At 37.2% G+C, this 12,748-nt stretch overlaps 1 protein-coding gene across 17 annotated transcripts in view; it reads right to left on the bottom strand.

The window, feature by feature from the left end:
• Positions 1-12,748, bottom strand: part of LOC138713481 (uncharacterized) — a 123,448-nt gene that overhangs the window by 40,277 nt on the left and 70,423 nt on the right. For 14 of the 17 annotated variants that reach the window (XM_069845629.1, XM_069845621.1, XM_069845630.1 and 11 more), the window contains one exon: positions 2,614-2,679. The exons of 2 other annotated variants lie outside the window; for them this stretch is intronic. In XM_069845629.1, coding sequence (XP_069701730.1) covers positions 2,614-2,679 — 66 coding nt within the window. Of the gene's footprint in view, positions 1-2,613; positions 2,680-4,083; positions 4,208-12,748 lie in introns of those variants that run through there. One more of the 17 variants, XM_069845624.1, reaches the window with a different exon arrangement.

Consider the following 12,748-nt stretch of genomic DNA (forward strand, 5'->3'; position numbering starts at 1 on the left):
AACCAAAATACTATCATATGGTAGGAATTGTTACTATTCGAAAAGAAACATAACCTTTAAAATCTTACCTTTTGCTTCTATGTAAAGTTTCTTCATACAGTATGTGTAATTTTCTGTTCTTCACTCTGTTATTTTCTTGGCTGGAGCTTCAGTATTATAATAAATAATAACAATAATGCTTACAATAAAACCTCAAAATAAATAGTACCATATAAACACGGAACATAAACATGAAATACGCGGGGAAAGGTATACCAACGCAATAAATTTCACTACATTTTCAGTAACTTCATTGCCAACGTAATAAAAATGTTACTATATCTTCCGGATAACAATCCTGCAGTTAAAATCCGCTGGTAGTACAGAACAAAATATTCAACTTCCAGATTGCTAAACTGGAGTATACGAATCTGGAGCTTTAACAGGCGATCGTAGTACAGGCCCTAAGTGACAGAACTTTAACCGGTATCTAATGTCCTTTCGGTTAGACTGAAACATTTCATTGTGAAATTTAGGGATATAATGTATTCTAACAGTCACAAAGAATTTCAAAATGAAGAGTTTTGTTTCTGCACAGCATTCTTGTAGAAACCCAGGAACCTTTCTGAATCTTTCGGAAATCGGAAAAAGGATAACTCTGGCCGCTTTCTCTTACTGTTGCCACAATTTATATCACTACATACGTCTCCTCCTTGTCCCATATTATTATTCCAATTATTATATTTTAGCCATTAACATTTTCATTACAACCAATAACAAACATTTCACAAGCATCAATGTGAAATACGCAACGAGCTAGCACTCGATAGAAATACGACACAGTCCAAAGTCGACCATGGACAGTCTATTGTTTCTAGTTATTAACCGCTTGGAGCGCTTTATCACGAGATTTGCAAAAAAAAAACAACTCAAGCTTCGTGACTGTATATAGTAGACTATGGTATGATGTTGCTAAGTTCAACGGTAACATGAATAAATTTTCTCGCAAATCATCCTCTAACCTTTCCGCAACAAGTTATGAGTTCGTTTCATTTGTGATAGCAGAGTTTCTACTTCATAATCATTTGGCTGGACAAAGTTTTCAGGACAGACGAAGCACACTTCTTTCTCTTAATGGTGGAATTAGCACAGGCCTATGTAATTAATTGTAGAATTCGATCAGAAAATGACCCCATGTTTTAAATCAACAATGTGTTCATAATCTGAAAGTCCCTGTATGATGGGGCTGCACTGATCCACATTTCTTCGAAGAAGACAACAATGGGATAACAGAGACTGTCACAGTAAAGGGAGAACACTATTACAATATGTTACAGAACTTCGTCACCCCTAGTCTGATGATTCATGAGCTGAAAAACACATTATTTATGCATAATGGCGCATAGCCCCACATCTACACTCTACAAAACAATAATAATTACAAGGATTTTTGGCGATCGTGTGATCAGTAGGTACTTTCCAACAATATAGCCTTCACGATGTTTAGATCTCAATCCGGCAGACTTCCGGTTGTGGGGTTACCTTAAAGAAGTAGTTTTCGTGGTACACCCAACAAACCTACAGTTGCTGTCTCGCAAGAAATTGGGAATACGGGCATTATCTGCAAAACACTGTGCATAGTATCGCAGAATGAATGGCATTTATTAAACAAGACAATGTCGGACATAGGCGTATTCCCAATATTCCCAATTTTTGTAAAAGCCGAATCCCATTATTTTCCCAACACAGTGATGTTTTCTATCTCAATTATTGTAATATTTATAGCGCTTTAAAGTTTGAAGTGACAGTTTCGGTATAATTATTCTTTTAATTTATATTCGTTTTTATTATTAACACATTTCTGCTTTCAAACAAACTGGCTATCTCTACGCTCTTCTCGAAAGTTTTTTCACAAGTTAATATTTTCATGATTTCTTTTAAAATCAACAGTTCCAGTATTTCTTTACAAATTGGTAAGAATTGAAGAAATAATTCATATGGAAAATTCTGATCCACAAATTTGGGACTACGCTTCATCATTCCTCTCTTTTTACCCATTCGGACAAAGTGATTCGTATCGATATTACCAGTTATTATGTTTCCCTTGTAAAATTAAAGAAATTGGAGATAACTTTTGAAAAGCCCCTCACATAGACTATTAATATATTGCCAATTCAAATTCTTGTAGTTTCTTTTGAAGCAAGTGTGTATGATTTCACTTGTTGCATATAGATGTAGTGACAATTCTCTGTGAGTCGCGAGTCTACTCGGTGGAAATAATATTAACTTTTTTTGGAAGAGAGAATGCATGAGTCAAATCGATAGATATTATTGGAATGTCAATTCAAATAAGCAAAGTGAGTACATGCTATGACTATGCATTATTTTGGATTCTTAAATTTCTACTTATTACTTAACATTTTGAAGTTCCAGAACTCCATAACTTAAACTCCACGAACCACCGATAGAAGTATATACCGCAGACTATGTATTGCTGTTACAGCATCAAATAAACTATTTCACATTAATTGTATTATTTTATACAAATTTAACACCAGCGAAAATTTCACAAAGCTCATTAAAAGTTTATATTTAAAAAACAAGTGATTACTTTAGTAAGCAGTTCACACTTACGTCATCAGAGTCCATTTTGTGTGTATCGTATTTCCCCACTTATGTCTGCATGACCATCTAAGCTTCCTGTTGAAATAAAAACGAATTTTATTAATGTGCAATTGCTTATAAACAAAATTTGAGTTTTTCTGCAACTCACAAAATGTTACCTTCTCAGTTATCTCTAACATAATATCATATTATCATAGGCCTAATCATATTTCCGGAATAAAAAAGGGCAAGAACGCGGCATACTCAGTAGGATCTACATAAAATGAAGGGTATAATTATTATTATTATTATTATTATATCTGTGGTGTTTGGTCAGAATATGATAACTCCAAAATGGTCATTTCCTGCTATCTACACCTACCGTTAAGCTACTTAGAAGCTATAGAAAAACATGAGAATGTGCATATAATTAAACAATGCCCTAATCTACAGAGTGAAAAGTAATTAAACCGACAAACTGCGGGAGGTTGTATGCGACACCAAAACAAACGGTTTTCTCTAATATATTTTCTTCAGAGGCTTTATTAAACCAGCAGAGGGCGTATACGTTTGTCAGTTCATGACCACTATATAAATTCAAATCTTGTGCCTGAAAACTTGAACAATTTCCAGGGCAATGGATTGGCAGAGGCGGTTCTGTACCTTGGCCTCCCCGATCTCCTGATTTGACTCCTCTGGGTTTTTTGTGTGGGGACAGATGCGTAATCTTGTTTACGCAACCCCAGTTGAATCAGAAGATTCTCTAGTGCCCCGGATATTTGCTGCAGCAGAGAAATAAGCGATAATCCTGAAGTCTTTCACCGTGTTAGACAATCCATATCCCGTCGATGTATTCTTTGTGTAGAGGTCAATAGAGGTATTTTTGAACATCTTTTGCAGTGATTTTGGTGTGTAAATGTTTTTAACATCTTTTACAGTGATTTTGGTGTGTAAAAAGTTTATAAGCATGGCAATGGCTTTTGTTACAAGATCTGGTGTCCTCGCGAAATAGTGCCTCACAGCACAATATGGCATTAGAGAAAACTGTTTATTTTGGTGTCACATACAACCTCCCGGAGTTTGTCGGTTTAATTACTTTTCACCCTGTTTCACATTTGTATGTATACTATAATTCTGACTTTTAAAGTAAAAGTGAAAATAAAAATGATTGTAGCTCAAAACAGTTTCATCATGTGCTGACCAAACAACACGGATATTATATTGCCAAGCTTTCATATATTTTCTTTAAACATTGAACTGACATGTGTCTCATAGTCCGTCCAACCACTGCGCGAACAGCCCACGAAAGGCCAAAGACTGGCAAGCCAGCTATTGGCCTCACGTCCACGTACCTCAGCAGAGGTAAACAATCATCCATCATATGATCAGCACGATCATTGTCCCAGCCGTTATAGCTGATTTTCGAAACCAGATTTCACCACCTATCGTAGTTCCCCAAATACATCACGATACTGTATGTGTGTATCACATATTAATTACCTGTCATTATATCATCATCATCATCATCATCATCATCTTCTTCTTCTTCTTTCCCTTAGTTTAACCTCTCCCTTTTAGGTTCATTTACACGACCCATGCCACCCGGGCCTTACAGGGCCGCCACCTGTTGGGAGAGGAATTGATCTATGGATCACATTCATACTTTTTTGACCACACAAGGACATAGAGGGCCTCCCCGGATGAGGGATCAGCTCAATGCCAGGGCCACCTCTGATACAACACAGACATTTAAGACATTACACATCATTCACTCACACGTATGAAAGAATTAAGGGAAGGATCGCTGTCCATGGCCGGACTTTCAAGAGGTACAATCCCAGCATTTGCCTGGAAATAACTGAGGAAACCATTAAAAACCTCAGTTAGGATTGCCGGCCCCTGGGATCGAACCCCGGACCTCCCGAATGCAAGGACAGCCCTCTACCACGCCGCTAGCCCGCTCGGTTGTTATTATATCATACTTGCATAAAAGTTTTTGGAACGCTATTTCGTTCAATAAATTAAATATTTTAAAAAATATAATTATCACGATTATTGCCCAAGGTAAACAATACTCTTCTTTTTTTTACTATTTTACATAACTGTCAACAACCAGAAACATATATTACTATCAGCCTACTACGCCTAAGATCCTAGTTCATACGTACCTAGGTAAACTATGTGAATTTGTAGTGGATAAAAACAATTTGAGGCAGAATTTTTTAGAATGTTATTGTATCCCCTGCTCTCATTTCACCACTTCTCCTTTCAATGTTAACCAAGGACAGGGGCCAATAACGTTGAATAGAACTGTACTTAACAATACAACGGGAAGTTACGTACGCAGGGTGGCTCATGGGACTGAAGCCGCCCACCATTTTTTCAAAAAATATTTAAAAATTACATTATATTTATAAAATGAAGGAACAATACACCACCATTGGCGTTGTGAGTGCAACATTTAAGAAAACATATTGTTTGACTGTTTGTACGATAATGACTAATACAGTATTTAAATTAACAAATCTTTTATATTTCTGCTGACAAGTTGTTTGAATTGACCAATGATTTTCAAAGAAATTATGAAACATCGTTCTCAACACAATACTGATAACTAGATAAATACCGGTAATTTATTTAGTACCGGCGTCTGTTGATTCACTCTTCAAGGACAGAGACTGCAGTTTGCTTTGTAACAACTTCTGGGAGTCTAAATTGATTTTAAATTGCGTAGCATTAAACAATGATTATTACTGTATTTTAAATATGCTGCATGTAAGTTCTGGGAAATTTGCCATGTGATGCTCCCAAAACTTGGCACCTTACCTTCCCTCTTAATTTCCTGGCTACGCCACTGATAACACTATTCAATTGCGGTCAGTGTCATTGTAACTTAAACTCTTTAAATTATGTTACAGTATAGGCCTACAATCACATTAATTCACACTTTGTCTACTCTTCTTCATAGTTCTTAAATTGAGCATTTTAATTATCGTGAGGTTAAATATCGTATATACCAATAGTTATTAAATACTACACATACTCAATGGCGTAGTGCACACATGTGTTAAGTACAGTTGTTGGTCAAATTGAGTTAAGTACAAAATCGGAGTCCTCTGATGTGTATCTTTACTGTGTACAAATGTGGGAAGTGAATGCTAAGACTTTATTATAGTTCTGTGCTGGCAAGATGTATTTACTGTAGCCCACGTGCAAAAATGTGATAAATGCGCTTGCCACTTCTGTGCATTTAAGAACCAGTAGACAAATGTGTTAAGTGCACAGTTACATTTGTGTTGTTAAGGTTAAACCATTGTACACTTTTTCAACATTTGTGATTTGATTGGTGGCATTTTCATTCATTATTGATTTAACTTCAGATGATTATTTTCGATTCTAAGCTTTATTTCTAGTGCAGTGTTACTAAATTTAATACAAAGACAATCAGCACACAGTCCAACCCCTGAAAAGCAAAAACTTCACGTAAAAACTCTCACTGATTCATTTCCTCGTTTAGGGTTCAATTACTGTCGTAAAGATTCTTGAAAGCTGTATTTAGCACATGATTTGAATTTGGAACTTATGTACCTCTTATATCGGGATTAATATCGTCATGATAATCACACCTGTCTCTGAATTCGTTTATCGAAGTATTTTCAAATCATAAGATCCACCACTGTCCTTTCATATTCCAAAGAAGGACCAATGCTCTAAATGTAACGCACATCAAACAGCCAGTAATAAAGAGCCCTTACAAGAAGAGTGGGACAACCACAAAAACGAGAAAATCAGTCAATGCAAATGAAAGCCGAGGACAAGATGGGGATATAACCTTTAGATCCATCACTTTCGATATGCAAGCTATTCTCAGTGTACCTCATGCAGGTGATTATGACATTTACTATAAACGTAAACTTAATGTTTACAATTTCACCATAATGGATTCCAGTAAAAATGATGGGTTTTGTTTCCTTTAGGACGAGAGTAGTGGGAGAAAAGGCAGTATAGAGACTGTTGTAGTCTACTGAAATAAATTTACAGTTTGCCTATGTCTGTTACTCACTTAACAACATTCAGTGACACTTTCGGAGGACAGAACAGGAATCAGTTCGTCACTGCTGCAGTGTTGTATGTGGTAAATCGGAAGAAAATTTTGGAAACCATTCATTTAAAATTTATGGAGTCAGGACGTTCTTACTTGGAAGTCGACTCTATGCATGCAACAAATGCGCATAAAAGGAAGCACATGAAAGTGTACACCACTCGTGAATGTGCGTTTCTGATCTCAGCAGCAAAAGAAATCCTTCTCCATATGAAGTTACTGTAATGCACTATCATGACTTCTATGGGCTTAAGGAGCTGACAAGAAACGTAGTAAATAATGTTACAGAAACTGTTGATGGTAAAAAGGTAAACTGGATGAAAATGAAATGGATCAGAGTGCGGAAGAACAAAATAGATTATTCAGTACAAATATGACCTCTTAGTAGGAACATTTTTTTTAATTGACATAAGCTAAAGAAAAAGAAAAGACTGCGGGAGAAAAACCTAGTGAATTGGTCTAATGTTTTTCTGAAATCAACATACAGCCATAAATTTCCCGTAAGTGAACAGAAGAAGAAAGGTCTTTTATCACTACTACAGAACAGAGTGTATGATTATTTCTCGTGACCAGAACATAGTACGAAATGGAAATATAACAATTGGAAATTTATTTTTTGAAAAGGTGATAAAGTTCAAATATTTTGGAGCAACAGTAACAAATGTAAATGACACACGGGAGGAAATTAAACGCAGAATAAATATGGGAAATGCCTGTTATTATTCGGTTGAGAAGCTTTTGTCATCCATTCTGCTATGAAAAAACCTGAAAGTTATAATTGATAAAACAGTTTTATTACGAGTTGTTCTGTTTGGTTGTGAAACTTGGACTCTCACTTTGAGAGAGGAACAGAGGCTAAGGATGTTCGAGAATAAGGTGCTTGGGAAAATATTTGGAGCTAAGAGGGATGAAGTTACCGGAGAATGGAGAAAGTTACACAAGGTAGAATTGTACCTTAGGAACATTACATCGAGACGTTTGAAATGTGCAGGACATGTAGCACGTATGGGTGAATCCAGAAATGCATATAGAGTGTTAATTAGGAGACCGAAGGGGGAAAAAAAAACTTTGGGGAGGCCGAAACGTAGATGGGAGGACGATATAAAAATGGATTTGAGGGAGGTGGAATATGATGGTAGGGACTGGATTAATCTTAATATTTGAGGAGAAAAATTCACTCCGGCGCCGGGGATCGAAAACCAAGGACCCGGGTTCGATCCCCGGCGCCGGAGCGAATTTTTCTCCTCAAATATTAATTGTCAATATTATAGATATTATTCTGTAGAGCAAATTGATAAAAATCTTTAACATGGATTAATCTTGCTCAGGATAAGGATCGATGTCACGCTTATGTGAGGACAGCAATGAACCTCCGAGTTTCTTAAAAGCCATTTGTAAGTAACATAGCAGAGTGATCCCTGAAGAATACACACATTTCATTGAACGTATTTCAACTACTAACCAACTTGCACAAGTGTCAGAGGAGGAAGAAGAATTTTATTATAAATAAATGAAAATTAAGCAATTGTGTGTGACAGATATTCTCAGTGCACTTTGCAAGATAAATTAATATTATTGCCTTCTATTAAATGTAAAGGGTGATTCAAAAAGAGCGCCGGTTTTGAAACGGCTGGTAAATTTTCGTTTGTCGGTTGGTGACATTGTTTTGTTTAGTTTCTATTTCCAGGAACATCCCGACTGGTGACTCAGTTTGAATTTCTTGCATTCTCGTATTCTGTGTCTAACAACGGAGCAGTTCACTTGTGAGCAACGTGTGTTAATCATGAAAACGTTTCATCAGAATGGAGAAAGTTACGCTGCAACTGTGAGGCGACTTAGCGCAATTCTAGGGCGTAATGAAGCACCGAATGAATCAACAGTTCGCAGAATTATGAAAAAGTTCTTTGAGACGGGTTCAACAGTAAACCTTAAAAGTCCTGGGCGTCGTCGTTCTGGCCGATCTGAGCAGAACATTGCGGTGGCTCGTGACAGTGTGGCTGTTAGCTCAATGAAATCAATTCGTCGCCGTTTCCAACAGTTGGGCTTAAGATGTTCTTCAGTATGGAGAATGCTCCGGTATGATCTCAGTTACCACCCCTATAAAATTCAGATGACGCAGCAGCTGAAAGTGACGGATCACCAGAAGAGACGACAGTTTGTTGACTAGGTTGTGAGAAGACGACAGGAGGACGACAGTTTCGCAAACAAAATCATCTTCAGTGATGAAGCGCACTTCCACTTAAATGGATTTGTAAATAAGCAGAACTGCCGTATCTGGGGTTCAGAAAATACTTGCATGATCGAAGAAAGGGAAAAGCATCCACAACGAGTAACAGTTTGGTGCGGCTTTTGGTCGGGCGGCGCCATCGGCCCTTATTTTTTTGAAGATGAGGCAGGACAAGCTGTGACAGTCAATGGCGACCGATACCGTACGATGATAAGGGAGTTTTTGTGGCTTCATTTGGATGGAATGGACATTGAATTGTGGTTTCAGCAGGATGGTGCCACCTGTCATACTTCCCGCGAAACAATTCAGTTGATCCATGAGCAGTTCCCGGACAGCATCATTTCGCGCAATGCTGATCATCAATGGCCACCAAGGTCATATGACTTAACTCCTTGTGACTTTTTTTCTGTGGGGTCATCTTAAGTCATTGGTGTATGCCAATAAACCCCGAAACATCCATGACTTGAAGGAGGAAATTCGACCAGTTGTCGGTGAAATGGAAGTGGAAACTTGTCGTGCAGTCATAGTGAATTTCATGGACAGAGTTCTTGCATGCCAGTGCAGTAGAGGAGGTCATATGCCCGACATCATGTTTCATACATGAAATGGGAAGGTTAGATAAACATGTTTATGTATTTTGTTTGTGTTTTTTTTAGAAATAAACTTCTTAATTTGATATATCAAAACCGGCTCTCTTTTTGAACCATCCTTTATTTGTATTTTATTTAATAATACGCAAAGGTGGTAAGTGCAACATATTTACTTTGATAAATGTGTTAAGTGTATACAACAATTTATTTAATACATGATTAATTGTTATGCATTGTTAGAGGACTATATTGTTGCACAGCAAATTAATAACAGACTGTGCCGTTTTATTTCGGCACACTACTTCTATTTTCCTTTTCCTTTCTTTCTCTTCTTTCTATCTTTATTATTATTTCATTTTTGTTTTAGTTTACCTTACTCTTCATAGATGACTTTACTTCTTCTCCATTTTCAGTCTTACTTTCTCCTTTAGATAACTTGTTTCCTTTCTTCCATTATTGCTCATTTATTTCCTCACGTATAAGGAGCGAACTTTAATTAGGTACCACGTGAATTGGGTTTGATTTATGATTGGATATTTCGAGGGCGCATTAACACTCTGTTTGATTTTAAGGGAGCATCCTTTAGGGATCACGTGATTTGGGTTTGGTTTTTGATTGGTTATTTCGAGGGCGCATTAACATACTATTTGACTTTGGGGGAGAATCTCGTTTTGAGTGTCAGTCTGGTGGAACGACTCGTTGAGTGAGGTTGGGCGACAGCGGGGTTAGCTGTGAGTTGGTGTTGTGGGTATTCGCGACGGGATCGCGGGTAACTAGCTGTGATGTGATGGCAGAGCAGGCGGGTGTCGAACGAGGTTCGTGATTTATAGCCCATAATAGTGGTCTCCAGTCTGTGGAGCGGTGTACGGAGTGAGAGTGGAAATATGAGAGTGGAAGAGAGAGGTCATTGTTGTGCTGGATGCGAGATCGATTAAGCAGGATTGTAACGGGTTTTTGGTATGATGACAGAGTTGGTTATGTGTGAATTAAGAGTGAGGAATTAGTACTTGGCTTTCCTCAAACGGTGCTATATTAGTTATAGTGGGTTTTAGTAACCTAGAATTATTCAGTGTCAGACAAGCTAGGACTTGTCGAATTAATTACTCGTGATTTCAGCTAGGGAAAACAGATGGCGTTACTAGTGCATAATTTGACGAATGCCAGGTCAGTGAATGGAAATTATCAACAAGTTTACTTGAAGGGTGAATTATGAGTGATTGCTCGTTTTGTGATACATTGATTCACAGCTGTTTTTCGTACTGGTTGTTAATAAATGTTATTGAAGTGAGTTTAAGTTTACATTGTTTTCTTGTATCACCTTGTCAGATTGTCATCCCGATCATAATGTTCTACGGCAGGGTAAGCTTTTACTTTGTAGCATTGTTTGTTCGATACTTATTTTTATCAACTATTCAGAGTACACAGTGCCCGACCGTTCCAAGACAATGCACACTTTTATATGTTATGTTTACTTTCTGAGAATAGATATTAATTGTTGTGTAATTAGGTACTGAAAATTAAAATTCGTTTTTCTCAAAATTAAGAAATTAGTACTTACAACATGTGTACACTAAGCCATCGATATTACAGTCCACACCTGTGGAGTAACAGTTAGCGCGTCCGGCCGCGAAACCAGGTGGCCCGCGTTCCATTCCCAGTCGGGTCAAGTTACCTGGTTGAGTTTTTTCCGGGGGTTTCCCTCAACCCAATATGAGCAAATTCCGGGTAACTTTCGGTGCTGGGTCCCGGACTCATTTCACCGGCATTATCATCTTCATCTCATTCAGATGCTAAATAACCTAAGATGTTGATAAATCGTCGTAAAATAACCTACTAAAATAAAAAAAAATACTATTTTACATATTATTACGGCACAATAATATAAATTGATACGCAGTCAGTCACAATTCGAAATCTGAATAAAGGTGCAATTCCTATGATGCGGCTGACGGATTGCGTCTGACGCACTACACTGCTACAATGGAATGTTAGGGAAATGATTACTATGCTGCGTCAGCTGCTTGCGTCGACCGCAGTGAAAGTTGAGCCGCGCGGCTGTACCCCTTCGAGGGCAGTACAGACGCAGCCGCAGCGCGTCTAGGATAAAAGAGTCTATACTTCCCTTGCTGTATGTCTGATGCAGTAGATTTATTTACCGTTCTGGAACATGAAAAACTCGTTGAAAGCTTTTTTCGTTCTCATAATTTTTTGCAAAGCCTCACCACACGTACACTTATTTAAATTGCCCTGGGCTTCCGTGTAGATTGATTAGATAAGCTTCTATAATTTTTTTAAATATCGTATAATATTTTCTTAAATAAAAAAACTTAAGAAACTGAAAAAAAATTCTGAACTGAATTTTCAACTGTCTATCGCAAAATCTGCGTCGTAAGGAGCATTTTATAGGAATAAAAATGCTGAAAATTGAAAGTGTGAGAAAACAACGCAAAACTCAGCGTGTCGCAGCTGGAATTTATAGCACCATGGGACTTTTAAAATTGGCGTATGGACTTAAAAAAAATTGTAATTTTTTAGAGAATTTCTTCAAAATTCACTCATGGTTACCTTTGGAAACAAATGGGAGAATTTTTCGAGAGATCAGGTAAGAAAAATATAATCTATCCTAAATTTATATAGTTTATTAGCATTATGTGACACATTTGTATTGTTGTAAACATGTTGTACAATGTGTAAATAACTAGCTTAGTGAGTTCTAGTAATATGGTTATTTTGCCAGTATACTGTCCCTGCGTGACTACTGAAATATTTCGTAAATGAATCTCGCACATAAAATCCATCAATATTCGCAAAATCAACACCCCCAGCAAGTGGTATAAGATTTTTAGATGGTGGTGGTTCATTATGGTATAGTTCATAATAAATTCTAAACCACGATAAACTGTGAAGTGTAGTAACTTAATTAAGAATTAAATTGTTATTTTTAATGTCACAGAAGCATTTCCAATATTCAGTGTGACAATACAAGCACTCAAGAAGACGACGTACTAATTATGGAAGACACTGCAGCGGAGGACGCTGGTGCACCATAAACTTCTCAAATCACAAATGATACTTCAACACAGAATGTGGACAGAACGGTGAATTCACTACGACCACCAAGTAAACGCCAAAGACACCTCGAAAAAACGATAGACTTGCTGGAGAATAGGCGTATCGACAGAAAAAATATCATTGACAGTTTGTATCCGAATAACGATGATGACATTGATTAAAGTATTGCGATAT

The sequence above is a fragment of the Periplaneta americana genome, chromosome 14 (genome assembly GCF_040183065.1).
Source record: "Periplaneta americana isolate PAMFEO1 chromosome 14, P.americana_PAMFEO1_priV1, whole genome shotgun sequence".
Lineage (NCBI taxonomy): Eukaryota > Metazoa > Arthropoda > Insecta > Blattodea > Blattidae > Periplaneta > Periplaneta americana.